Source organism: Pyricularia oryzae, chromosome 3, assembly GCF_000002495.2.
Source record: "Pyricularia oryzae 70-15 chromosome 3, whole genome shotgun sequence".
Lineage (NCBI taxonomy): Eukaryota > Fungi > Ascomycota > Sordariomycetes > Magnaporthales > Pyriculariaceae > Pyricularia > Pyricularia oryzae.
This window is the reverse complement of record NC_017849.1, coordinates 782,706-807,848: the sequence shown is the minus strand read 5'-3', so window position 1 is coordinate 807,848 and position 25,143 is coordinate 782,706. Positions and strand designations below refer to the sequence as shown.

The window sequence follows — 25,143 nt, the reverse complement described above, 5'->3', positions numbered from 1 at the left end:
GTTTGGATCTACCAATTGACGTTTAATACAGGTAAATAGGTACCTATTTTGGTCAAGGTGCCTACCTAGGTATATGGCTACCTAATTATCTACTGCCGTCTAGAATGCCACGTATATATAGTATATCGAAAAATACGAAATGGTACAGGAAATTTGTGGTATAAATGTGGTTGGTTGTTGCAAATAGTCGTGGAAATGGTGGTACCCAGTGCGAATCATGTTCAAGCTTTAATCTACCTATGTAATCTATGTAAGATCTCCGAGTTATTATATGATGGTCACAGTGTGACGTAGTTCTCACAGAACGTGAAATCACGTGATTTCGCTGCTATCCACCAGTCAGTTTGCCCCTCACTAAACGCGGGTCGGACCACCCTGGTCGCGTCATCTTGGTTGCAAACGCAGCTCACATTTCAAAATCCTCCCGAGCTACCGAATCACTCCATAGCTACCTGCCTATCTTGCCTACGTCCCTAACTAAAAGTCCAGCGACGCATCCTTCAATCATCATCTTGTGGCTATTCTCCATCGATTCTATCACAATGAAATAGCCAGGCTGCTTAGATTGCCATACAATGGTCCCCCAACGCACTCCTCAGCAGTGCTGCTGCCTCTCCAACCCTGACCAACCTGAGAGAGGCAAACCCATACACATCGCTAGTGGGTGATTTCCACCCCAGCCATCAAAGATTTGAGGTACAAGCTCTAATGCGAATATCTTGCTCTACCACAGGAGATTTCCCAATCGAAGCTCTTGCCTTTTTCCGAGACTTTGGTGATGACGATGTAATCGAAATAGAACCTCCAGCAAAGCGCCGCAAACATGATGACGAGCCTCCCATCGAGCTACACCAGGCCGAACTTGTCATCTCAAGGAAACAACAATCTTGCTCAGCACCAGAACACTCTTTCACAAGGTTGATAGATGGAGACTGCATTAGGTTACACGAGTCCCGGGAACCCACCACGACAGCCCTTCTCCTGGGGCGGCCTCCTGAGGATGGCTCGTTTTCGCTATCGATAGACATGCCTAAAGGCATACCCCAGGACATATCTGCCTTGATCAACTTCAGCGACTCACTTTCCCGAAAACGCCAGGCCGGCAGGATCAGACTCAAGAGCGAACTGTACTTTGCTGCTCAGAGCGAACAAGTGACCCTCCGTTTCAGGTTCACGCTGTTATGGCAATCAATCACAACTTCCAATGCCCTGCGCTCATCTAGAGAACTTGTCCATGCCCATGAAGCGAGGCGAGCAATCCTATCAGCAGTACTTCCTGGCCTGCCCGTCGAGACTTCAGAGGGATCACCTCAGGAATTCTACAAAGCCGCACATTCTACCAAGCCGGAGATCTTCAACATGTCCATACAAGGACTCAAAGCCGTCTTATATCCTTTCCAGAGACGCGCCGTTCGATGGTTGTTGGGCCGAGAAGGTGTACGCTGGGAAGCTGGAAGTGCCGCTTGGGCGACCGTTGCATCTTATGAAGCCCCTCGGCAAGTGCCACCTGGCTTCACCGAGCTCCGGGATATGCATGGAAACAGTTTTTACGCCAGCGACTTACTGGATGTGGCCACCCGTGACATTGACTCGATCCCATACAGAGTAGACGCCATCAAAGGAGGTATCCTGTCCGAGGAAATGGGGCTGGGCAAAACCCTGGAAATGATCGGCCTCATTCTTCTTCACTCGGCACCTCCAGGTTCTGTTGTAGGAGTGGGTGATAACGCGCAGCAACCCGAATTGAGGCGTACTGGCGCTACTTTGATCATAACTCCCACAACTCTGCGCGCGCAATGGGTTGCGGAGTTGAAAAGGCACGCACCTTCCTTGAGCGTCATGATTTATCAGGGCATGAAACAGTCGTGCGTTAACAGAAAGAAGTCGATTGACGCACAAAGTGAATCGGCAATGCTCGAAAAGTTCATGTCTCATGATGTGGTCATCATGACTTATCATGAACTAAGAGCTGAGATACATTTTGCTTCACCGCCCCCGGATAGATCTCGAAGACGAGAGAGAAAGTATACCCGCCCACTCTCGCCTCTGGTGCAGTGTTTGTGGTGGCGAGTGTGTCTAGACGAGGCACAAGAGGTCGACTCGGGCGTGAGTAAGGCCGCCATCCTCGCCCGGACGATACCCCGGGTGAACGCCTGGGCAATAACAGGCACTCCTATAAAGGATGACATTATGGACCTCAAGGGGTTGCTCATGTTTCTGCACTGTGAACCCTTCACACATTCTAGTATATGGGGAGAGCTCGTCCGTCGCAAAAGTGACTTCCACGCTATATTCAACACGCTTGCCCTTCGCCACTCAAAGCAGCTTGTCAGGGACGAACTTGATTTGCCTCTGCAGAAACGATATGTGATCAACATCCCCTTCAATGCGGTCGAGGATCAGTATTACCAGAGGCTCTTCCGCCGGTTGGTGAAGAATTGTGATCTCAATGAGCAAGGAGAGCCCATGGTCGATGATTGGGACCCCAAGGACTACACGGCTGTCATGCGGAACTGCCTGGATACACTACGCAAGGCAGCCCTTCACCCACACGTGGGAGCTGGGAACCAAGTGCTACCTCGAAATCCTCTCCGGACCGTAATGCAAGTCCTTGACCACATGCTACTAGAAGCCGGAAGCAGTCTCATTACCAAGCAACGTGCTCTCCTGGTCAACAAGATCACCCAGGGTCAACTACTTGAAAACAGCCCCCGGAAGAAAGAGGCTTTGGAAATTTGGCAGCAAGTCCTCAAAGAAACGGAACCTCTGGTGAAAAATGTGCGACAAGAACTGAATGAACATCAGAAATACGTCGAGAAGGAACGGAAGGAACGGCAAAAACTGGAAAAGCTTGTGAAAGCGAAAGCCGCCGAGAAATCAGATAGCGACTCGGATTCGCACTCGGACTCTTCGTCCTCCAGCGCAGCTTCTTCTCTTTCCGAGTCCTCGTCTCCGGAAGCTGAGAGTCTTGTGGTGCGCTTGGATAAGGTACGGCGGAAGTTGAAATCACTTCTCGACATCCAGTCTGAGATGCAAAGAAAATTGAGATCACTCCTCGAGATCGAGCACAAGGTTGTCTTTTTCATTGGCAATGCGTACTTCCAGATCAAGAGCGACGAGGACATGACCGAGCCTGACTCGGAAGAGTTTAAGCAACTTGCTGGACTCGAGGACCAATATTACTCTCGTGCGAAGAAGATACGTCAAGAGATACTGCAGGAAGCCAACCACAAAGCCACGCGTATGATGAACCGAATTGAAGCTCGGGCAAAGAAGCAGGATTTTGCCGTCATCCCGGAGCTGAGATGTGACTTGAGGCCTGGCGTTGAGACCATGTCTATTGTCGATAGGGTTCAAGTGCTATGCGAGACTCTGAACGATCAAGCCAATTGGTTGGATGAATGGCGTGAGCGGCTCATTGGACTTGTATGCAAGCCATTGATTGACGAAGAAGAAGAGGTGACTGGCGACGAATACGGTGACTCTACCAAGGTTCAAGAGGAGATTATCGTATATGTTCAAGTCATCAGGGCCACAATAGCCGATCGTCTAGCAGCCGTGTCCGGGCAACAGGTCTCGAAGCTTGTCATTGACGAGACGCGAGTCTCTCTTGCTAACGCTGCGAAAGGGAAAGGCCCTGCCCCAGAGCTGCTGATTGAGTTGCTTGCATCTCGCGACAAGATCGCACCGGGACCGGGTTCGGACTCTATAAGGGGATTCCTTGGGGAGCTGAGGAGTCTGGCGACATCGCTGAGGTCGCAAAGCTCTGGGCGGGCGCAGCTGGAGTTGAGCATTGTCGAGAAACTTCAAAAGTCGCTTTCCGACCAGTCTTGGGACCAGACCAAGGCTCTCAATGCCTTAGAGTCGGAGATTGACAGGTTCACAACAATTATGAACGCCCGCGTTGATTATTATCGACAACTTCAGGCTATCTCAGATGATGTTTCGCCATTTGATGTTATACTCGACAAAGACGGCGAGAGGGATGAAGCCGCCATGACACATGCTATGCATGTCTTGAAGAATGAGGAGGAAAGGCTCGCTCAAATAGTGGAAAAGGTTGGCACTGAACATCGCTACCGTAAGTACTGCCTTTATTTGGAGTTGATTGCCTCAAGTAGCTAAAGTCCCCACAACTGACCGCATATCTCTGCAGTGATTAATCTGAAGAATGCTGGTGACAAAGAGGAATCTCGCATTTGTCCCATTTGCCAGACCGAGATAACCAATGGGGTTATGACCATGTGCGGTCACCAGTTCGATAAGGATTGTCTATTGGAATGGTTAAAACGGGCCCCTAATTGTCCCACATGTAAACGCGGGGTGCAACGGTACCAGCTTCACCCATTTGTCCTCAAGACTCGAGACCTAAAGCTTGTCGAGAACGATGGCGAAAATGGAGATGACTCGACGCCTACTGAGGCAAACAGTGGCCATCAGCCCACGAGAAGTGAGACGCAGGCTGGAAATGGCATATATGCGACTTTCAATTCCCAAAAACTGGCTCAGATCCAGTCCGTGGAGCTGGTACACCCTTCCTTTACGACAAAGGTCGACGCAATTGTCCGGCATATTCTGTGGCTGAGACTGAGCGAACCCGGCGCCAAGTCAATCATTTTCTCGCAGTACACAGGCTTCTTTGGTGTTCTTTCGGCGGCCTTTACGAAATACCAGATTGGATTCTCGTCCATCGGCGAGCACAACGGCATAGAGCGTTTCAAACAAGAGGCCGGGATCGAATGCTTTTTCTTGCACGCTCGCGCGCAGTCGAGCGGCCTGAACCTCGTCAACGCGAACCATGTCATTCTCTGCGAGCCACTGCTCAACACGGCCCTCGAGCTGCAGGCGATTGCGCGCGTGGACCGGATCGGTCAAAAACAGGACACCACGGTGTGGTTGTATATGGTTGAAGGCACCGTCGAGCCGACGATTTACAACCTGTCGGTGCAGAGGCGTCTGGAGCACATGGACCGCGTCATGAAAGAAAACGCGGATGACGGCTGTTTCATGGACGAAAAGGCAGTCGAGGCGGCCAACTCATTGGAGATGCAGCAGGCGAGTTTGACCAAGCTGATGCGCAAGGAGAAGGGCACTGCAGCCGGCGAAGAGATTCCTGCCGATGATCTTTGGACGTGCATATTTGGGCATGTCAAAAAGGCTGAGAACGATGGAGAGGAAGAGGAAGAGGACAGGTTGCGGAATGATGTTGTGGTCAGGAGAAGATTGTTGGGTGATGCTGTGGAACAAAGAATGGACGATGATGAGTGAGTGGAGTAGTGATACAAGGGAAAACAGCACAGGGGAAAACGGTTACCCTCATTGTCGCCATTCACTTGTTGCCAAGCACAAGGAACAGCTTCTGGAATATTGTTTTTATACTATGGTGCTCTGGGCAAAAGTAACAGGCAGCGAGGCGTCTGTGATAACTGAATATATTAGGCAGGCTTATTTGGGTCTGAAGTGCTCTTTAAATCAATACTATCAATACTTGTGATTTTGGGACATAAATGTCATAGTCAACACTTGCTCAGCATCGTCGTCGCGCTGGCTGGCTGGAGAATCAGGGGTTCTAAAGACATCATAAACAGACGTCAGGGGCTGGCGCTGCGGGGAAGCCTGAGTTCGCCTACCCCACCTCACAGGGTCAAGCATTACAAAATGGTCCAATAGGGGCCACTTCAATATGAGGAGATCAGGGCATCCATGACAAGGCCCGACACAATGACAAGCTGAAGAAGACGTCGTCTCAAACATCGAAAGAAGTTTGAACGTTTTAACACGATCTCCAGCCCAAGATAATTCAAATCTTGAAATATCTCTTAAAACTCATTGACAGCTTCCGTAGTCAACCTACGAAAAATCACTGACCTCTTGAAACTCAAATACTTGCTTCTTGTTTCTCCCGAAGCTGCTTTACCATGGCAGCCCACCGCCACCCGCATCTCCCAAGAAGATAGTTGCTGGCCTCAATCTGATTCTAATCTGACTTGGGCAGTTGTTGTTTATTCCGTCCCGACTTAAAACAATACCAGACTACCACAGCGAAAAGGACCAGTCCTAAACAGCCCATCATGTCACAATTCCGCCGTGCCCCCGTGGGCAACAACAGCATCCTGGGCGCGCTGCAGGCGACGTCGCTGTCGGATACCAAGGCATCACTGCCGGCCGGTTCGTTGATCCTCGTCCTACCTTTACATACCTCACCTTTTTTTTCTGCCCGCTTTCTTAGAGAAACGTCGCCCAAACTGACCGCCAGTCCCCCTCCAAACGCACAGAGATCATAGCATCGATCCTCGATTACCTCCCCGTCTCCGACCTGATGCGGTTCGCGTGCGTGTCTCGCCGCATGCAGGAGATGGTGTACGACGACACGCGCTGGGTCGCCCGCCTCAAGAGCATGGGCTGCTGGGATGAAGCCGAGGCCCGGCGGCGGTGGGACGAGGCCGTCGCGCGGAGGCAGGCTGCCGGCGAGAGGGAGCGGCGCGCGCCCCAGGTTACAATTTTCGATGCCACAGCGGCGGGATCCGGGGGCTATGGGGGAGGGGGAAGAGGAGGGGGACCTGGCGGAGGCGGCCGAGGGCTCGCGGACGTCAGTCGCGGGTTTGAGCGGATGAGCGTGGGCGGCATGCCGGCGCTCGTGCCGCAGCAACCCGGCCAGGCGCAACGGACGGCCGACCTGGCGTCGCCGACGGCAGCGGCAGACGATAGCCCGATGCAGGACTCCAACGCGGTGCTGGAGGTGCTAAGCAAGGTCAAGAGCGTGCGGGGCCGGGCAAGGCAGGAGTACGCGCGCATCTACGGTGCCCTGGGCCCGTTCTACTACGACCTCGTGCGGGCGCGGAGCCACAACGACCCGGTGCTGTTCCGGGTGTTTCGGGACCCGGAGAGGCAGGCGCGGATGCTGTCGAACCTGCTCACGTTCTCGCGCAGCGACTGGGCAGAGGGGGCGCGCGAGAGGGAGGAGAAGGTCACGGGGATGATGGGCATCTTCGAGACGGCGGTGCTGCGAGAGTTTGAGCAGGGGTACGAGCTCTGGGACGTGGACGGACGGATGAAGAGGTATGCGCACGTTCTGGATGCGCTCAACGGGGGTAATGCGGCCGTTGAGCTCTTCATCGCCAAGCACCCGCTCTTCACGGACCGCGACGTGTTGGCCGACTCGGCCGAGTGCCTGACCAAGGTGGACGGGGTGGAGGGCATCTCGCTGGAGCCGTCGAGGCAGTTTTTTGAGCTGCTGGCCGGCAAGCTCAACGAGCAAGGGGCGTTGATGGCCAAGATATTTCCCAAGCCCAGCACGGTGTTTTGGACGTTTGTGGATAAGATCAAGGACGACGTCATAATGGAGTACTGCACGCCCTTGTTCGACGAGAGCCACGAGAGGAGCCTGGCCTCTTATCTGCAGGCGGTCTCGGGCGTGTTTGAGCAGGCGTATCTGTTCTACAGTTCGCTGCAGGTCCCCAACGGGACCAAGGAGGAGTCCGAGGAGAAGGCCAAGGAGATGGCTTTGCGGACTTTTGAGCCACACTTGGATCTATACTTGCAGGAAGAACTGGATTTCTTCATCAAAAACTCCGAGAACGAGGTGCAGGCCTTCGAAACCAGGCTGTCGGAGCTGGACGCTAGCGCCGAATCCTTTTACATGAGCAACTTCAACCGGCAGGCCGACAAAAAGGACTTTTTAAGCTCTTTCAAAAAGGTAGTCATGATGCCGGTGACCGTACTTCCCAGTCTACCAGGACAACTCTTGACAGCACCGTTTGGTGGCGGTAGCAAATCTTCAGCCGCCACTCCGTCGTCCAATGGCGACACGCTGCAGCCCACATCGTCTTCGCAGCCACATCGCCCACAAAGCCCCGGCATGGCCGGTGCGTTTGAGCGAAGAGGCAGTCCGCTACCTGAGCAGGGCGAGGCGCCGACCGACGAACTGGCCGCCAAGGCGGCCCTGATGGCATCACGTCTCGAAGGCATCAAGTCTCTGTTCAGCATCGAAGTTGCGCTCAGCCTGGTGCATGCAGCAAAGACGAGCCTCGGACGCGCGGCGGTATTCATCCGACTGGGCGGGCAGGTGGGCGGCGAGGCGCGCGAGCAGTGCGAGGCCATCTTTGTCAACCTCCTCCGCATCCTCGGCCAACGGCACATCAAGCCGGGCTTTGACAAGGCGGTCGGCCACCTGGCGCACTACAACCCGCGCGACGTGACGGACCACGAAAAGGGCGGAGTCGCTCCCTTGGTCATGTTCATCGAGCTCGTCAACCTCGGCGACCTAATCTCGCAGATGATTGACGTGTTTTACGAGCAGCAGCTCGCGGCGCCCAAGATCGCCGACCGCAACGACTTTCTGGACGCCAGCGGCCTGGCCAAGAAGAAGTTTGAGCAGATGCTGGACGAGAGCGTCGCCGCGGGCCTTAACAAGGGAATCGACGTGCTCATGGACGAGGTCGAGTACATCTGTGCCACGACGCAGCAGCCGACCGACTACAACCCCACGCCCGGCGGTGCGGCGGCGGGTGGGGAGAAGAACAGCGGCGGTAGCGGCAACACCGCGGGCGACCTGGACATCGGCCCGACGGAGACGGCAAAGCGGGTGGTGGAGCTCGTGTCGTCGCACACGCGCATGCTGGTCGGGACGACGGAGAAGTCGATGCTCGACGTCTTCAACGGCGAGGTGGGGCTGCGGCTGTTCCAGGCAGTGTGCAAGCACCTCAAGCGGCAGCGCGTGTCCACCGACGGGGCCATCAAGGTCATCTCGGACATGAACCTGTACTTTGAGTACGTGCGCTCGCTCAAGAACGCGGACCTGCTCCCTTACTTCAAGGCGCTGCGCGAGCTCTCGCAGATCTACCTCATCGACCCGCGCCACTCCAAGGAGATGGCCACCATCATCGCCGACGGGGATCGGTTCGGTGGTGTCTTCCGCGCCGAGGAGGTCTACAAGTTTGCCGAGAGGCGGGCCGACTGGTATCAGGTCAAGAGGGACGTCGAAAAGGCCATGTACGGTCTCGAATGTTCTCTTATGTGATGGGGGGAAAGAGCAGCGTGCTGGTATCCTGAAAAAAAAAACATAGTTTACGCATCACACAACATTACGTTTTTTTTTTGCATGTTATATACAACCTTTTGGGTATTAATAATGAAGAAATAAATTGAATGAGCCGTGAAAACGCCTAGACTCTACCTATCCCAAAATCCCAGCCGTGTTTTCCATTCCTCTTTTTATGAGTAGTAAACCCAAGCAAAACAAAACTCCTGTCCGCTGTATGATGAAAAAACAAGAAAATTCTGGTTTTATAAAAAAAAAAGTCATGATTTGCCCAGCGATTTCATTATTTTTTACTTGGGAGCGCCAAAATCCAACTTGCGAGCAACCTTGGCCATCTTCTCGTCGACCTGACCGGGCTGCCTCGCCTGGTCGGCGGCGAACTTTTGCTCGGCGCCCGTCTTCTTCTTGGGCAGATCCTCCTTGCGCGTGGGCTTGGGCTGCGAGTGCCACCAAGGGTGCTTGAGCATCTCCTTGGCGGTGATCCTCTTTCTGGGGTCGAGGGTGAGGGTCTTCATGAGGAGGTCGACGCCGTCGGCACCGGCGGTGCCAAACTGCACCATCATGCGCTCCTTGGACGGCACGGGCGACAGCGGCTCCGAGGGCGCGGTGAACTGGTCGAGCTTGGACACGCCGGGCCAGTTGTCCTCGGTCGGGCTCCCGAGCTCGGCGCAGATGAGCGACAGCTGGTCCAGCTCGTTGTTGCCGGGCAGGTAGGGCTTGCGCAGCACCAGCTCGGCAAACACGCAGCCGACGGACCAGACGTCGACGGCGCCCGAGTAGTGGCGGGCGCCGTACAGCAGCTCGGGGGGCCGGTACCAGCGCGTGATGACGTTGGCCGTCATGACGCGGTACGGGTCGGCGAAGGAGCGGGCCAGACCGAAATCGGCCAGCTTGACCTCGCCGTCGGCGGCGACCAGCAAGTTGTTGGGCTTGATATCGCGGTGCAGGACAAAGTTCTCGTGGCAGAACCAGACGGCGCGCGTCAGCATGCCCATCCAGGCCTTGATGTCGGCACCACCGTAGATGATGCCGCTGGCGTCGCGGATCAGCATCTCGAGGTCGCCGAGCGGCAGGTACTCGAGCACCAGGCACAGGTTCTGCGAGTTTGACGAGTAGACGGAGCGCAGGGCGATGATGTTTGGGTGGGACAGCTCCTGGAGGTGCTTCAGCTCTCGCACGGCGTCGGGGGCCATGCCGTCCGTGTACTCCTTTTGGACCTTGATCATCTTGATGGCGACGATGTTGGACGGCTTGGCCTTTTCGTAGCCCTGGTGGACGATGGCGTAGGTACCCTCACCGAGGAACTTTGCTGTTTTGGGAAGCATGTCAGCGACTGGATGCGATTTGATGCCAGAGGCATAGTTTTGGTTGGGGGTTGCATACTCGTCACATATTTGTTCGCCTCGGCCCGGTTCATCTGCTCAATCAAGTCGTCCGCGGGCAGGCCTGCCTCGGGCTTCGCGGCCTTTGTGGGTTTGGGTGTGCCATTTGCGGAGGAGACGGCCGAGAGGGTGCGCTTCAGCGGCGACGACGTCGAGCGCTGCTGCGTCGCCGAAGCGGCCTCGACGGGCGGCGCCAGAAGCGGCGACACCGCCATGGTCGCGAGTTTGTGGTTGGTTTGTTGGAACGTTTCTCGTACGGCTTGTTTCTCGGTGATTATTGCTTGGTTGTTTTGGGCAGCAAAATATTTTGTGCAATCGGAAGTTTGCTTCAGAGTGAGATGATGGGATGTGATGTCAGATCAAACCTCTGGGTTGAGGAATGAGGATCAGTTAGTTTAGAGAATGCGGAGCTTCGGTGTAGTGGTGCCGCGTGCGGGCATGCGCTGGGTTGGGGTTATTGGTCCCCGCCACAACCAACCACCAATTGACTTGATACTTTGCACATGCTTTCTTCCATCCATGTACCTTTCTTTTTCTGTCATAATCATGAACACGCTTTGTACTAGCTCTATTGACATTCTACTCGCATATAGCCTAGCATTTTCACAACCCATTTGGGCAATCAGCCACTAAAACAGAACAAACCCCAAGACGCCTCAGAGTGCGTCCGTCCCGACCCCAGCTAGCCCAACATCAACCTCATAACTGACATGGTGCGTCGTCATGTTGTGCCTTATGTTTCTCAACCCCTCGAATTTTTCTTGAATGCTCTTGTCATCTTTCCCATGAAAGTGTCGTTTTTGTCTACCTTTTCCTTGCCAAGTCTCTCCAACTCCTCTACTACCTCAAACTCACGACGGCCAGTAACGAGATCCATTTCATTCGCCTTGACGCGCTTGGTGCGTTTGATAAACTTCCATCCGAATATGTTGATAAGGTAGACGGCAATGCCAATGTAGCAAGTGACAAAGGTGGCCGGGTCGAATTTGGGCATAAAGGCGTTGTAACCTGTGAGCGAAAAGAACGCATGTGAGTAAAAAGCTAAAAAATCCACGACATGAAGGTTTCTTACCATTAAAGATAATGATTAGTATCGTCAATCCCAAAGCATACCAAGCTCCATAGGGCTGCAGGGGTCCACGATACGGCAGCTGGTTGCGATCGATACCCTGGGCCTTCATCCCGCGGCGGAAGCCGAGGTAGGACGTGAGGACGCTGATCCAGTTGAGGGCACCAAAAACGGTCACGAGACTGACCAGATAGCCAAATACGCTCGACGCGGACTTGCTGACGTTCATGTAGCCCAGGAGCACAAAGACGGACGTCGCAGCGACGCCGTACATGGGCACCCCCTTCTCCGTGGTGTAGAGAAAAATGGCCGGGGCGTGGCCGTCCTTTGCCAGCGAGTAGAGCGTGCGGGCTCCGACGTATATGTCGGTGTTGGCCGACGAGATGACAAAGACGAGCAGGCACGCGTTGACAATGTCTGGCAGGACCTTGATGCCGCCGATGGCCATGGCGATGACGTAGGGGGACGCGGCGGCGCTGACCCGGGCCTTGGTGGCCCCGACCAGTCTTTCGTTGTTGTAGGGGACCGCCATGCTGAGGGTCAAGACGCCGATGATGTAGAAGAAGCAGATGCGCCAGAGGGTCTGCCTGATGGCCCTGGGGATGGTGACCCTCGGGTTCGGCGTCTCGCCAAACGCGGAGCCCACGACTTCGGTGCCCGTGTACGAGAAGCATGCTTGGACCATGCAGGCCCAGAAACCCAGGAAACGGCCGAGGGTTCCGGGTTGCAAGTATTCGGCAAACGCACCCGGGTCTGTCCAATATTGAAAGCCGACTCGGCCGTGGGCGGGAGCGCCGCCAAGGGATACAACCAAGCAGGTGATCATGACGGTGACGAGAGTTATGATCTTGATGGTTGAAAGAACGAATTCCGCCTCACCGAAGCTGCCAACGTGAAGTACCTTTGACCCGTTTGTCAGCAATGCTGAAACCAACTAAGTCTAGCAGGTATCCATATACGACACAGTTGATAGCACCAGGTTTGCAGTCACCAAGCTCGCCCACTTACATTGATACTTATCACCAGAACAGCAAACACCGTCACCCAAATTGCAACGTTGAGATCCGGCCGCCAATATTGGATAATGAGACCGGCTGCAGTCAGATTGTTGGGCAAGACGATGGCATACGTGAAGAAGTAGTTCCATCCCATGGCAAAACTGTAAACTTGGGACAAGTGAACGACCTTAGCCACGGAGCTCTTGCATACCTATACATGTCTCTCCCAAGCCTGTTTATCATTGGGGTGAAGCATCATCTCACATACCCGAGAGCAGGATCGACATAGCGACTGGCATATCCATTGAACCCTTGGTCGTTGGGTAGGAAGGCGGCCATCTCGCCGAGGGCGGTCATGACAAAGTAGATGAGAGAACCGGTGATTATGAAGGCGATTAGGAGGCTGGCCGGGCCGCCTCGCGACAGGCCTGTGCCAGTCCCTATGATCAAGCCCGTGCCTATGGCGCCGGCGATGGCCAGCATGTTGACCTGACGAGGCTTGAACTCTCGCCTGAGCGTCTGGTGAGGGTTGTCTGGCTGCTGGTTGATCTCCGTTTGACCTTGTAAGTTTTCGACGCCCGACTCTTCATCTTCGCGGGACTGGGCGGGCTTCTTTTCTCTCGATGAGGATTCCATGGTTTTCTTTCGCTTCGGAATTGCAGATTATGGAAGCTAGTGCTTGAATCCAGAAGAGCACTTGATAGACTTTTACCGCGGTATCTGCTCAAGAGTGAAATGAGGCCTTGCACCCGTGAGGCCTTTTCTTTCACAGAGATGACTACCATGCAACCAGTCCATGTTTATATATTGCATCTAAGAAATGCAGCGTCTCATGGGTTCTGGAGTCAAAGTCGGCAGATTTGCTCCGCCTAATCAGCAATGAGATTGCTCCACGAAGAACCAAGTTTGTAACTTGATACTGACTCTCAATGTGGCCGTGTATACTACATAACTAGTAACTTCATATCTATTACGAACAGGGGTTCGTTTGGTATATCTATCAGATAGATACTCCCCTATAAAATATTGTCCAGTATCAATGCGGAGGCCGGTGCCGGTGAGTTTCTTGCGGGGCCAGTCTATCTCGGGGCTTGTCCGACGTGCGCCCGAACTCGCAGCAGATAAATACTTGATGGGCTGCGGGGGTGAACTTCAACCAGTAATGCTCTACCAGCACGGCATTCAAAAGCGGCTTTACAAGATAAAGAGACAAATGAATCAATCTGCAGTGAGGTAAATATGAATTTACCTATGAATAAATTGGTACACGTGGAGATGCCTCTTTGTTGTGTCAGTTCTGATAATTAGCAGCCCCTTTTCGTGCGAACTCAATACAAACGCGCCGACTTTCACCTCAACATCCAATCCAAGACTTTAAACCACAAGTCCGTTCTCCCATTGTCCATGCATCAAACCAATGCAAACTTTGACCTCACACTACTTGCTCAAATCGTCTTCTGTAAAAGGGTAGATCACTAGATTGTCGACCGCACACTCCAAGAGAAAATCCTGTCCGTCAAAGCACCAAAGGGAAAACAAACTGTACGACTGGAGTGCGGCCGTCTAGCTTGAGCACGCAGCTCTCAGCAACCTCGCTTGGCGATGCCAATGCTTTGTAAGGTTTGTTTGGGCTACTCGCGATGGTGCCGATTGGTACTGCCGCATCCTCAGTTTTCGACAAATATTTGGGAAGTAAACGGCTGTTGCGGGATGTCCAAATCAGCTCCTTCCACTCCAAGTGGTAAGTAAACAGGTAGGTAGGCACCTACATTAGGTATCTAAAAGTCTTCATCTGTGTACATCTTGGGCGTTTCCTATCCCTTCTTACGTTTGGAATCAGCAGTAAAGCAGTACATACTCCTCATACCAATAAAGTTTGGAGACTCCCGGCTGTAGAGAGCTTCTAGGCTTTGAACCTTTTCATTTGCATGAAAAAGCCATGCGATGCTAGCCAGATCCGTACCTACTTTGTAAATAACAGTAAGGTTCGGCGCGTCTCTTGAGGAAAAACATTTGCAGACAGTCAAATGCCGGGAGATTCCCACTACTCCTTTGCTCTGTAGGCTCGAAGGCCGTACGGGCTTATACATTCTCGCCACTCCGAGTTGGAAGCACTGCTGCCCCAGACGACATTCTGGGGAGGAAAATAGCTGTAATGAAATGGAGGAAAGGCATATCACGGCCGCCCTGGCAAAGCCGAATGTTCGGTTGTTTATTCACCGCACTTGTATCTGCTGCAGGCTGCAGAAATCCATTAAGCCCTGATTCCCCCATCTATGTGTAGGTGAGTATCCAGGCAAGTATGCAGGTAGGTAGGTAGGTGCCTGGATACCTTCCGTGGTGGGGTAAGGGGCAGGTAAAAAAGCATAGCTCCCATAAGCCTTGTGGGCGGCTGAAATAAATATTGTAAAATCGTGTTATCAATTGGTCCTAAATTCATCGCCAAGGCCATTCCGGGCATTTTTGGTTGGTGAAAGTCCTAGGAGCAAAGCCCTTCCAATTTTAATCGATTGCTGGCAATATCAGTTCACCAGTCCCTCCAATTCGGTTCCAGTCAATGTCCTCAACATTGCCTTCGCATGTTTATTTCATTACAGCCTTATAATACCACTTAGCAGAAAGCATGATGTCTACGTTTCTCAGTTGCTCGATCCCGGGCTGCGCAAAGCCGAGTGTAAGGGTTGTTGGGGCTGTGATTTTTGCAACCTTCACTTTTGTGGCACCCATCGCTCTCTGCTTTCACACAAGTGTGAGGATCGAAGTACTTTGGCTCCGGTGTTGGCATTAGATCAATTCTAAGCACACAGTCCCCATAGGTTTTGGACAATGCAACCTATGTGTCGCAGATAGTCGCCGAGATCGATCGTCTTCGACCGAGAATCAACGATGAAGCTGTTTGCGCGCTTGCCGCAAGCCTGAATGGCGGTAAAAAGTTGCAGTATTGAACACTTTTCCAGAGTCAGACCAGATGCACTCACTGGGAGCGCCAATTGTCACGCCCGCATTCGCTTCCAGGATGGTTCCCCCAACTGGCTGATGAGGGACGTCGAGTCACCAGTTGCGCATTCGGGTTGCCAGAATCATTGGCTGGGTACTTGATAAGCAGCGAGTACGCAACCTTGAAGTTTCTGGAAACCACTGCCGTGCCTGCACCTCAAGATTTTGCTTTCGGTGTGCGCGACGATGGCACCGATCACGGTGTCGGCCTTGGCTTCTTGTTGATGGAAGAGCTCTCTGGCAAGTCATGGCAAGGGGATGGCATAGACGGCAAACTGGCCACTGAGGATGACAAGACAAGGGTTTTGCAAGGTCTGGCAGACATCATGGCTGAACTTGCTGCTCACCCATTCCCAAAGGCCCGGTCTCTCACACTCCAGGGCTCCTATATCCAAGTCTCGGCAGTGGCAAGGGACAGGTTTGTTGTACTTGCTTCAGAGGGACCATTTGACACGTCGGCAAGCTACTATACTGCCTTTGCCGAGCAGTACCTAGCACTCATCGCCGATGGAAAACTCTATACCGAGTATCCCGTCGATGCGTACCTGATATATCGCTTTTTAAAAGACAACGCCCCGCAGCTGGTGCAAACAGCGAACCCCCTTCACCAGGCCGATGAGATATTCTAATTGAAGCACGTCGACGACAAAGGGGGACCACCTGCTAGTGGATGACGATTTCAACATTACCAGAATCATAGACCGGGGAATGGCACGCGTGGTTCCGTCCAACGAAGCATCTAGTCTATCGCTGGTGACGGCCGACATGAGCTCCCTATGCAACGGCAGAGCGTCGTTGAGTGACGATGACGTTGCCTTAGCGCGCGTGTTGACGGAACGGAGCTATTTCCAGATGGCTGGTTGTATGGGCGACGACAAGATCAGGCGCTTCTTTTGGGGTTTGGCCTTGGAGCCCAAGTGGTCATATGGTATGCGCTGCCATTGGCTAGTGCAATACGTGGTACTCAGGGTCTTTGGGGTCGACCAAGAATGGACAGAGTATTTGTCGGATGAGAGACTTCAGGGTCTCCTTGCTCGAACAGGATCGGCAGTTCCTTGATTGGTTTTTTGGGGTTTTCTTCTTATTTCCCCCCTGTTCCGCCAGAGTGGAATCGGATCTAGTCTAGTCTAGACTATGGTGGGTTCTTGTTGATCAAGGCAGTTTAGTTGGGTAACTTAGATCGGTACCTAACCTCCAAGACTTGAGTGGTGGTTTGTCAGGTCGAAAATCTTGGAACATATCCAGGGAAAAAGGAACTAAAATGGCATCAAGCTTCAATATCCCCCCAATTGCGGAGATCATTACGGGGAGCTTGGGCACATTTAGCGGGTCTTCCAGCATGTTCGGAGTTCGGGGTCCATCGCAGGGTTGCCGGGGCTTTGCTCAAATAAACCTCTACGCAATCTTGATTTCAGCTGAGGCGCGCAAACTGACGTCATTAGCCTTTTTTGCTGCTTACCCTTTTTTCTTACCACACTTGCTTGCATACGTTCCAACCCTCAAAACAGCCTACGCCCCGGGATTGCAGCTGTTTGAACTGCGCCATACAACAGTCGATACGTGTATTGCAGGTGTACGTAAAACCCAAGACGACGGCGTGGATGTTGTGGCTCAGCTTTTGTATTATTTCTTTGCTTATCACAACACAACTTTGTCGCCCGCGGGTTTGATCTTTAAGCCCAGAACCCCGATCGGGAATGAGATAACTGCCGCCAAAAGAGATAAAAACAAAAAGGTTCATCCCAAGCGCTTCACATAAACGCGGCAGAAACCATTAGCGCCCCCCGGACGCATCGAGAAAAAAAAAGACGACAACTTTGCCCTCGTCGCATCTTGTCACGCTAGACATCGGCCGACGCCAACAGTGCCGTCATAGGGAGGCTGATGCCAACAGTCGCCAACCTAGGCTAGCAATCATTTTAGTCTCGGTGCCTCTGCTTGGTGCCTTGCCTTGGCCTACGTTTCTGTGGTATTTTTTTGTTTGAAGGACAACCCACACTCGTTTGATTTGATTTTACATTTACACAAACCCCACATACATAGTATCTGGCATATCTCGCCAGTATTATACTCGACCAACAAACAACTTTCTACCACTCGGAACGAAAAGAAACCAAAAACACCTCTTGCAACATGTTGAGGCTATCATACTGGGTCTTGCCCATAATATCGGGCGTCGTATGGCTTGCCACCCTCCTTGGCCTGCTGCTCAACTGGACCGTCAACGAGGACCGCGTGCACTATGGCAGTATGAGCGAGAACCAGACCATCGCGTACATCAGTGATACCGGTGCTTACAGGCTCAAGCCGCTCTTCATCGCCGGCTGCGTCATCACGACCATCTTCCTCGATGCGGCCTTCCTCGCCGACAGGTGGCTGAGGCACAAGGGCAGGCTCGTGCCCAATTCCACCATGGGAGAGAAGATCTTGTCAGGCCTGGTAAGTCGGTCCCAGATTTGAATATGCATGATGTGCTTGGCGGGGTCCGATCAACTGTGTGCCATTTACTGACGCCATCCGTGTTTACATCAGACCATTGCATTCGCCGTAGTAGGCACAGTAGGCCTGATCATGCTGAGCATCTTCGACACCGCAAGTCATAACAGGTTGCACAACATCTTCCTGAGCTTCTTCATCGGTGGATACACAATCAGTGCCGTTTTCATCTGCTGGGAGTACCAGCGTCTCGGTCGTGAGTCTTGACGATCCCCCACAAAAGTATCCACTGGTCCCAAACTTACCATAACCAATAAACAAAACACGCAGGCAACCGAGATCACCGCGTTCTTCGCATCTCTTTCTGGATAAAGCTCGTCTTCATCATCGTCGAGGTCCTCCTCTGCGTCGGCTTCGGCATCGCTAACCGCCTCCGCGAGTTCAACGTCGCCGCCGTCCTCGAGTGGATCATCGCCGTGGTCTTCTCCTTTTACGTCTTTTCCTTCTACGTCGACCTGTACCCGGCCGTCTACACCAAGAACGGCAAGCCCTATACCCGCCCTCTCGCCGGCGGCGCCTTCAGGACCAAGGGCATGGCCGAACCTCCCATGGCACAGCGCTACCGCGGCGGCTCCGCCAGCGCGGCCGAGGAGGGCAGGATCGATTCCGACTCGACCGGTGCTGGTGGCGTTGGCGCCGCCGCCGCTGGTGGTCCGTTTGGCTCCGGTGCCATGTCACACACGGAGAGGGAATACTATCAGCGCCCGCCTGTGCCGCAGAACTTTTAGGCTCAGCCTCCGCGGTATTGCAGCGACCGGGTGCTGGTGGAAAGGGACAAGGAGGAGCATGAGCAGCTGCAGCTACAGCCGCTTGCCGGTCGACGCAAGGCAGGGAGGGGCGTCGTTCTGTTGGTGAGGCGTCCCGGGTCCGGCATGCGATGATCATGGGGTCATACCTAATATGAACCTTCTGCCAAGCACTGTGTCTTGCTCATTCTCTATTATTGTTCATTTGGGCAACAAGCAAGCGGCTGTTTTATTTGGCTTTGGCTTGGGCTAGGAGTTTATGGGCGTTTCCGATGACGAGACCTAGAAATATTGTTAAAATTAAATGTATAATTTATCCGGGAATTTACGCACTCATGCTTAGAGGCTACCTTGGAGGCGTCTATTACGCGACCTCGTATGTATCATCTAATGTTTTCTCACGTCGTGAAAATCACAAAATTGCACTTGATGAATTCCACGGCTTCTTCCGTGCGTCCATCGAGCAGCACATTCGTTTCTGTTCTTGGCTGCACCTAGCTTGGCTCCCAGTGTTCAAGAAGGGCTCACTGTAGCCGGTACGTATATTGTGCCCCAAAACCATGACATGAATAAAACTACCATTAAAACCAAATCAACATTATGAACGACACAAATGGCGAAACCTCTCATGTTAACCAATCATCGGATGAAAATCGATGTTATTTCTGGATGGTCAAGTCTCCTGATCTATCTCCAGACTTTACACAGCTAATATTGTTCATATCTAACTATCCGTTCGTTGACGAAAAATATACCCGACATAAGCACCAAGGCCGCCCCTCAGATTTACTTCCATGCACCTGCAATCAAATTAATCCCGAGTCACCAGCCGTCCCTTCCCCCTCAGCGGCTGGCTTTTTCTTCTTCTTCTTGGGTTTTGCAACCACCTCCCCCTCAGCCGCAGCAGCACCGGTATCCCCCTCGCCGCCTAGCGCGACTGGGGGCTTCTTCTTTTTCTTCTTCGGCTTCGCTACAGAAGAGGCAACATCGCCGTCTTCGCCATCCGGAACGGCCTTCTTCTTTTTCTTTTTCTTCTGAACGACAGCGACACCCTCGGCCGGCACGCCCTGCGCAACCTGGATCCTCTCATTGGCACGCTGCATCTCGAGCCGCAAGCGCTCCACCTCCTTCATGGCCGCTGCCATCTCCGCCTCCTCGCGCTTCTGAAGCTCTGGGTCGACGCTGCTGACGGCCTCTTCGTCGGCGCGGCCGTGCAGGCTCAGCGCACCAATATGACTCGAGTCGACTTGCAGCAGTGAGTTCTTTGGCCTCTTGTGCTGCTTGCTTTTGACTGCGGCAGTCTTTCTCCCGCCGTCCGAATTTGTGTTCTCCGAGTCATAGTTCCCCGGAGTCGACCTTCCGCTTCCTGCAAGGGTTTCGTCTGCCGCAACAACAACACGCTGTCGCGATTTGGGTCTTGGCAATGGGGCGGGCGGTTTCTGTGGTGCTGCGTCGTCCACCTTGGATAAATCCAACGCCATGATAGGGATGGAGTCGATATCCAGATCCGAGCCGTTTTCTCGTTTGAGGATGTTGTGTATCGGCGTTGATGTTCTCGAGATGCCGGATGAGGTGTTATGTATATAGAAGGGATCGTCCTTGTTCTTATCCATGCGCTCTGCCTTTCTTCGAGCCAAGATGTCGGGATCAAGATAGCTCTCTTCCCCGGCGTTCTGGTAAGAGTTAGGGATCTCATCAGGGGCGTCCGCGAGCCTCTTGATAGCCGGCTCAGATGACGATATGCTCGTCGCGACAGGCTTTTGGTGGTAGTATATCTCAAATTCGTCGTCTTCGTCTACGGGCAAGTTAAGCATATGCGCCTCGGCTAGTAGTCTCTCCAAGTTGGGGTTGATTGGCTGGTCGAGGTCCAGGCCCTCGGGAAGGGGCACGTTATTTTGTGCGCCAAACGCAACAGAGTTCAACTCCCATCCAGTGAACAGGGAAGGTAATGCTTGTGTAAGAAGCAGAGGAGGATCTTGGTAAACTTCATCCGTAGATGCCTCTTGTCCAGAAACTGCCTCTGCGGTGAGTTTGAGGAGCTCTGTGAACTGCACAGCCCGTTCCTGTACCTCCAGGTTTGGATGTGATGGAAATGGCTCCAGGGTATGCAGCAGCCGCGTCATCAGTAGTGATATCTTGGCCTTACGCTCAGCTGTCCATTGTGATCTCTCATCACCAACGACAAGGGCAAATATCTTCATGAGCGCATGCATAGAGATGGCTGCCACCTCGGGATACGGTGTCTTTGCTAGAGCCTGCAAAATCGCATTCATGGTATCCTCTGGATGTGTCAAGAACGAGGCGTATTCTCCGAGAATCCAAGACACCGGGCCAACCACTTTGGTCGTAGTTGACGATTCGGACCCAAGACCCGAGATAATAGACTCGGCCGCGCGCACTGCCGAGCCCCTAATGGCCTGAACCTTTACGGCTATGCTTCGTAGCTCGTTGCCTATCCTCTCGGTGATATCTGTTGCGCGCGTTTTTGTTGTTGTAACAGAGCTGTCGTCCTCGTCCTCCTTTCGTCGTGCGACAGGAGCCATGCGCACAAGCTGGGTGAGAATATCGATGTACCAATCGAAGTCAAGGAGGTTGTTGTAATTGTCAAGCGAGCAGACGTGAATGATCCTGCCGATGACGTCTATCCTGTACTCTTCTGGGAGAGGTGGTGGTGAATTAGTGGCCCTGGATTTGGTGTTGATATTTGATAACCCATCATCTTCCACATCAGAGTCTGTCTGGGTCTGTTTTGGCTGTCTGTCGCCTTCAGACGCGACCTTCAGCTGTCTCATCAAGCGACTGACAATTGATTCGAGATTGTCTGCGCTGACCATGCCCTGAACGAGATCCAATGCCTTGATGCGGATGGTGATATCCGGGCTATCTATACATTCGAGAATGACATCCTCCTGCTCAGCAACAAGGAATGGATGGGTCGTCACGATCTTGTTAAAGGCAAGAAGAGCGACGTATTTCACTGCGCACGTTTTACAAAACAGGTCAGCACACTTGAAAGAGCAAAGCCCATGGAATACCAAGCCCAGAGTGATAGTAACTCACGGTTAGGATCCCCGTCAATCATAATCATTCCGCGCAGCTTGGACACAATAAGCGTGGCGATCTCCTCTGTGCCGCTGATGTCATCCGGGCTTCCCAAGATACCACCTTGGATAATACCATTGATGCACTCGTATAGCAACGACATGGCTGGGGTAGTCCTGATAATGTCCGTCAAGGGTGGTAGCAGCTTTCGTATAAGCCGAGGTTCCAGGGGTGTAAGTGTCGCAAAGAGTTTGATGAGTTTGATTGCCATCCAGTTGTTGCCGCCCTCGACCAGTAGCTCAAAGAGCCTAGGGGCCAGTGGTAAGAAGTCGTGTGGTCGCCTCCATCCCAGCTCACACACCACGTTAACAATGGCAGCAGTCACGCTTGGGTCTTCATCCTTATCCATCAGGCGGTCCTTGATCTTTGGCCAAGCCGCTCTAAGAGTCTCTGGATATACCAACGCAAGTCGATACAGCGTCACAATAGTCTTCTTCCTTATCGAGGCATGGGAGTGGCTCAGACGTGGCAGCAGGTCCGCAAGGACGGAAAGAGCAAGGGAGGGTGTGATGATGTGTGGCAAGGTGATAATCGGAAGACCAATCGTGTTCGGAGCTGTGGCCATGAGATCCTTTTTGAGCAAGTTCGTCGCGAGCATGAGGACTTCGGTATCGGGGCGGAAGGTCTGGACAGCGCCAAGGTAGCCGAGGCGTTTTTGGTGAATTTTAGGAGAGGACATGACCTCAAGAACATGAAAGGATGCCCAGGACATGTCGTGGCCCATCATTTCGAGGTACACAAGCTTCAACAGGGCTGTGGCCTTGAGGTCCATGTCCTGACTTTTTACTTCGGCGCGACATTCTTTCAAGCAGTTTTGTATGTATTCACGCTCGTTGCCCCGATGGTTCCGTACGCCTCGGATGAGGTCGAGAAGTGATTTTTCAAACCTAATACAACATTAGTGTCCTGGAGCCTCTTGCGCTGTAGCTATGCGATCCTACATGGTGGCAGAATCCCAGCTCCTGGAGCTGGTGGGCAACCGGGAAGGATGACCGTCGAGGTAGTCAGGAGGGGTTCGGATCGGTGCAAAGGTTCAAAGGCTCGCTCCGTCCACGGCTCGCGTTCATGGTGCTGATGAGCTTTAGATACTATAGTTGTATCGGCTGGTGAGAGGATTCATCATTTCGGTTTTGGGAGATTGAATATCGGTCAACTGCAGGTGTTTTGAAGGCACGATGCGGTGTCTCCAGTTGTTGATCGGTTCTTGATCAAGGCGCCGAAAATCTACCCCACGTAGATGCTGGTAGCACACACTGTACAACTCCCCACAATGAGCTCATTAACACTGTGCTTAATGGTGTTCTTGCAGTGAAACTCCAATCATTCGGGTCTAGCTTCCCTACAGATTGATGATAGACTCTGCAATATCACAACACATCTCCATCCAAACTAATTTCACCGCCATACAATCCCTCACACTTCGAAACGTCTACTTAGTTTCAACTTGCACCGTGCGTACTCATTCCTAATAAGTTCGACTTGTGCAAGCCCGACCGACCGACAAGATGCCGCCCTCACTACTCCATCCACCAAGCCACCTATCACCAGAAGGGGCGCGGCAACAAGCCACTCTCGCCCCCAGTATCCTCAAAAACTTCCCCGAAAGCATATCGTCGACGCCAATACTTTCGCTTTTCTCTGCCCCCGAAACTGCCGAACTGTGGGTTACCTACGAGAACCTACTGCTGGCATGCCTCCGGACGGGAGATGACCTTTCGGCGCATAAGTGCTTGGAAAGGTTGATAAAGAGGTTCGGAGACAAGAATGAGCGCATGATGGCCTTCAAGGGGTTGGTCAAGGAGGCGACCGCAAAGAATAATACAGAGTTGGAAGCGATCCTTAAGGAGTATGATAATATACTGGCCGAGGAGGAAAACAACATCGTGAGTCGGCAAACAGACACCTTTCAATCGTATGTGTATCTCCAAGGAGTTGAACATGTGCTGACAGATTGTGGGGGAAATCTCCATGTAGCCCATTGCAAAACGGAGGATAGCGTTGCTCCGATCATTAGACAGGACTCCGGATGCTGTATCTGGCCTTCTGGCACTTGTCGACATATCGCCGACAGATGCCGAGGCTTGGGCTGAGCTGGCAGATGTTTACTTGGCGCAAGGAATGTACTCACAGGCCATATATGCGCTGGAGGAGGTTTTGGTGCTTCAGCCCAACGCATGGAATGTTAGTACCGCCTTCTTTGAAGACGTCTGTGGTAAAGTTGGGTTATAAGACTAACAGAAGTTATCACGACACTCAGATCCATGCTCGATCAGGCGAAGTCTTGTATATGGCAGCAACAGCGACACAGTCGAATGATGCCACTGCTGCTAAACAGTTGGCAGAGGCAACCAAGAGGTTCTGCCGCAGTGTTGAGCTTTGCGATGATTACCTGCGAGGATATTATGGACTTAAACTTGTGAGACTTGCCAAACCCGGCCCCCGCTTCGTATTCTGTCGACCAAGCCAAAGCTAATGAGCCTCATCTGCGCGTGGTTTCAGGTAACATCGCGTCTCCTCAATGACAAACCCTACTCGCAGACGCGGAAAGGAGATGATGCGGACGATCTGTCTCTGCCGGACAGTGCCACATTGCAAAAACTGGACGAGCTGGCCACTCGAAAGTTGGCGGAAATAGTGCGGCGGTGGTCTGCAGGAGAACACAATTGGAGGGGTTACGAGGAGAGCGAGATTGTGGCGGCAAGGGAGTTTTTGAACCAGGACAATTCCTCCGCTCCAAAATAGGATAACCTACAGTATGCTCAGTCCATATACATCCTGTCGAGGTGTAGCACATTCAAAGTATATCAAGGATTTGGTTCGTGGTTTTCAAGTCAGAAATGCAGTGAGGCTTCGTTGTGATATGGTGTAGGTATGCAACAGTGTGCCCACTGAGACTTTGATTCATGTTACAGAGAAAGGCAAAAACTCTAACATGGGTGTCTCACGCAATAATGCAGGCTATGAAGTCTCACTTCAGATATTACTACGTGCCTTTTGTTGGCTTGTAATAAAAGCCTATGGCGTATGTGATTGTGTGGACCTTTTGGGCATGCACGCGCGTGGCTCCACTTACGATGTTGGCTGCGAGCTTCGTTGTATATTTTTTGCCAACTTCACAACTGGTTCAAAAACAGCAAATGCCACCATGCTCCAAACGCTCCACGACGGTTTTGGCAGGTACCTGCAAGCAAAGGAGTCATAAACAGCAACAAGCGGCTCTGCATTAGGCCGCGCATGCTGTTTTGCTGCCACATTCTCAATTGCCTTATGTGCCTTACCTTAGGTTACGTGGTCTTTGATAGGTACCTAAACT

The 25,143-nt window shown here is 52.7% G+C and overlaps 9 protein-coding genes across 9 annotated transcripts; 6 read left to right on the top strand and 3 right to left on the bottom strand.

Moving 5' to 3' along the window:
- The first annotated feature begins 400 nt into the window (after positions 1-400).
- MGG_07487 (ATP-dependent DNA helicase) lies at positions 401-5,531 on the top strand. Its single transcript, XM_003711347.1, has 3 exons — positions 401-660; positions 734-4,081; positions 4,157-5,531. The coding sequence occupies exons 1-3, from the start codon at positions 576-578 to the stop codon at positions 5,266-5,268; spliced, it is 4,545 nt and encodes a 1,514-aa protein (XP_003711395.1). The 5' UTR covers positions 401-575; the 3' UTR covers positions 5,269-5,531.
- Positions 5,532-5,696: 165 nt separating this feature from the next.
- MGG_07486 (F-box protein pof6) lies at positions 5,697-9,193 on the top strand. Its single transcript, XM_003711346.1, has 2 exons — positions 5,697-6,168; positions 6,276-9,193. Exons 1-2 carry the CDS (start codon positions 6,072-6,074, stop codon positions 9,017-9,019), a joined length of 2,841 nt encoding a protein of 946 aa, XP_003711394.1. The 5' UTR covers positions 5,697-6,071; the 3' UTR covers positions 9,020-9,193.
- MGG_13401 (CMGC/CDK/CDK7 protein kinase) lies at positions 8,994-10,782 on the bottom strand. Its single transcript, XM_003711345.1, has 2 exons — positions 10,424-10,782; positions 8,994-10,349 (listed from the first exon to the last, which is right to left on the bottom strand). Exons 1-2 carry the CDS (start codon positions 10,635-10,637, stop codon positions 9,331-9,333), a joined length of 1,233 nt encoding a protein of 410 aa, XP_003711393.1. The 5' UTR covers positions 10,638-10,782; the 3' UTR covers positions 8,994-9,330.
- Positions 10,783-10,817: 35 nt separating this feature from the next.
- On the bottom strand, positions 10,818-13,453 carry MGG_07485 (dicarboxylic amino acid permease; the record flags this gene model as incomplete). Its single annotated transcript, XM_003711344.1, has 5 exons — positions 12,758-13,453; positions 12,500-12,650; positions 11,495-12,392; positions 11,231-11,430; positions 10,818-10,865 (listed from the first exon to the last, which is right to left on the bottom strand). Exons 1-5 carry the CDS (start codon positions 13,123-13,125, stop codon positions 10,818-10,820), a joined length of 1,665 nt encoding a protein of 554 aa, XP_003711392.1. The 5' UTR covers positions 13,126-13,453.
- Positions 13,454-13,904: 451 nt separating this feature from the next.
- On the top strand, positions 13,905-14,754 carry MGG_16646 (uncharacterized protein; the record flags this gene model as incomplete). The annotated part of the gene is made up of 2 exons (XM_003711343.1): positions 13,905-14,230; positions 14,553-14,754. The coding sequence occupies exons 1-2, from the start codon at positions 14,130-14,132 to the stop codon at positions 14,752-14,754; spliced, it is 303 nt and encodes a 100-aa protein (XP_003711391.1). The 5' UTR covers positions 13,905-14,129.
- Positions 14,755-15,012: 258 nt separating this feature from the next.
- Positions 15,013-16,545, top strand: MGG_15205 (uncharacterized protein; the record flags this gene model as incomplete). The annotated part of the gene is made up of 3 exons (XM_003711342.1): positions 15,013-15,163; positions 15,447-15,904; positions 16,122-16,545. The coding sequence occupies exons 1-3, from the start codon at positions 15,113-15,115 to the stop codon at positions 16,543-16,545; spliced, it is 933 nt and encodes a 310-aa protein (XP_003711390.1). The 5' UTR covers positions 15,013-15,112.
- Positions 16,546-16,978: 433 nt separating this feature from the next.
- Positions 16,979-19,153, top strand: MGG_07482 (uncharacterized protein). The gene is made up of 3 exons (XM_003711341.1): positions 16,979-17,925; positions 18,019-18,178; positions 18,253-19,153. The coding sequence occupies exons 1-3, from the start codon at positions 17,620-17,622 to the stop codon at positions 18,708-18,710; spliced, it is 924 nt and encodes a 307-aa protein (XP_003711389.1). The 5' UTR covers positions 16,979-17,619; the 3' UTR covers positions 18,711-19,153.
- Positions 19,154-19,370: 217 nt separating this feature from the next.
- MGG_07481 (AP-3 complex subunit delta) lies at positions 19,371-23,055 on the bottom strand. The gene is made up of 3 exons (XM_003711340.1): positions 22,772-23,055; positions 21,789-22,717; positions 19,371-21,705 (listed from the first exon to the last, which is right to left on the bottom strand). Coding segments are annotated over exons 1-3 (3,102 nt in total). The 5' UTR covers positions 22,774-23,055; the 3' UTR covers positions 19,371-19,534.
- An 80-nt stretch (positions 23,056-23,135) lies between these two features.
- Positions 23,136-24,653, top strand: MGG_07480 (tetratricopeptide repeat domain-containing protein). The gene is made up of 4 exons (XM_003711339.1): positions 23,136-23,713; positions 23,805-24,011; positions 24,088-24,246; positions 24,330-24,653. Exons 1-4 carry the CDS (start codon positions 23,336-23,338, stop codon positions 24,570-24,572), a joined length of 987 nt encoding a protein of 328 aa, XP_003711387.1. The 5' UTR covers positions 23,136-23,335; the 3' UTR covers positions 24,573-24,653.
- The last annotated feature ends 490 nt before the right edge of the window (positions 24,654-25,143 follow it).

What these genes read in the sequence shown, in the direction of transcription:
- MGG_07486 (XM_003711346.1), top strand. Translation starts at nt 6,072, where the DNA reads ATGTCACAATTCCGCCGTGCCCCCGTGGGCAACAACAGCATCCTGGGC. An exon ending in CAAGGCATCACTGCCGGCCG is followed by an intron (nt 6,169 to 6,275) that starts GTTCGTTGATCC and finishes CCAAACGCACAG; the next exon opens with AGATCATAGCATCGATCCTC.
- MGG_07487 (XM_003711347.1), top strand. Translation starts at nt 576, where the DNA reads ATGGTCCCCCAACGCACTCCTCAGCAGTGCTGCTGCCTCTCCAACCCT. An exon ending in CAAACCCATACACATCGCTA is followed by an intron (nt 661 to 733) that starts GTGGGTGATTTC and finishes GCTCTACCACAG; the next exon opens with GAGATTTCCCAATCGAAGCT. An exon ending in TGGCACTGAACATCGCTACC is followed by an intron (nt 4,082 to 4,156) that starts GTAAGTACTGCC and finishes ATATCTCTGCAG; the next exon opens with TGATTAATCTGAAGAATGCT.
- MGG_13401 (XM_003711345.1), bottom strand. Translation starts at nt 10,637, where the DNA reads ATGGCGGTGTCGCCGCTTCTGGCGCCGCCCGTCGAGGCCGCTTCGGCG. An exon ending in GGCGAACAAATATGTGACGA is followed by an intron (nt 10,350 to 10,423) that starts GTATGCAACCCC and finishes TTCCCAAAACAG; the next exon opens with CAAAGTTCCTCGGTGAGGGT.
- MGG_07481 (XM_003711340.1), bottom strand. An exon ending in GATTGACGGGGATCCTAACC is followed by an intron (nt 21,706 to 21,788) that starts GTGAGTTACTAT and finishes AAACGTGCGCAG; the next exon opens with TGAAATACGTCGCTCTTCTT.
- MGG_07482 (XM_003711341.1), top strand. Translation starts at nt 17,620, where the DNA reads ATGTTGAGGCTATCATACTGGGTCTTGCCCATAATATCGGGCGTCGTA. An exon ending in AGAAGATCTTGTCAGGCCTG is followed by an intron (nt 17,926 to 18,018) that starts GTAAGTCGGTCC and finishes TGTTTACATCAG; the next exon opens with ACCATTGCATTCGCCGTAGT. An exon ending in GGAGTACCAGCGTCTCGGTC is followed by an intron (nt 18,179 to 18,252) that starts GTGAGTCTTGAC and finishes CAAAACACGCAG; the next exon opens with GCAACCGAGATCACCGCGTT.
- MGG_07480 (XM_003711339.1), top strand. Translation starts at nt 23,336, where the DNA reads ATGCCGCCCTCACTACTCCATCCACCAAGCCACCTATCACCAGAAGGG. An exon ending in CCGAGGAGGAAAACAACATC is followed by an intron (nt 23,714 to 23,804) that starts GTGAGTCGGCAA and finishes ATCTCCATGTAG; the next exon opens with CCCATTGCAAAACGGAGGAT. An exon ending in TTCAGCCCAACGCATGGAAT is followed by an intron (nt 24,012 to 24,087) that starts GTTAGTACCGCC and finishes CACGACACTCAG; the next exon opens with ATCCATGCTCGATCAGGCGA.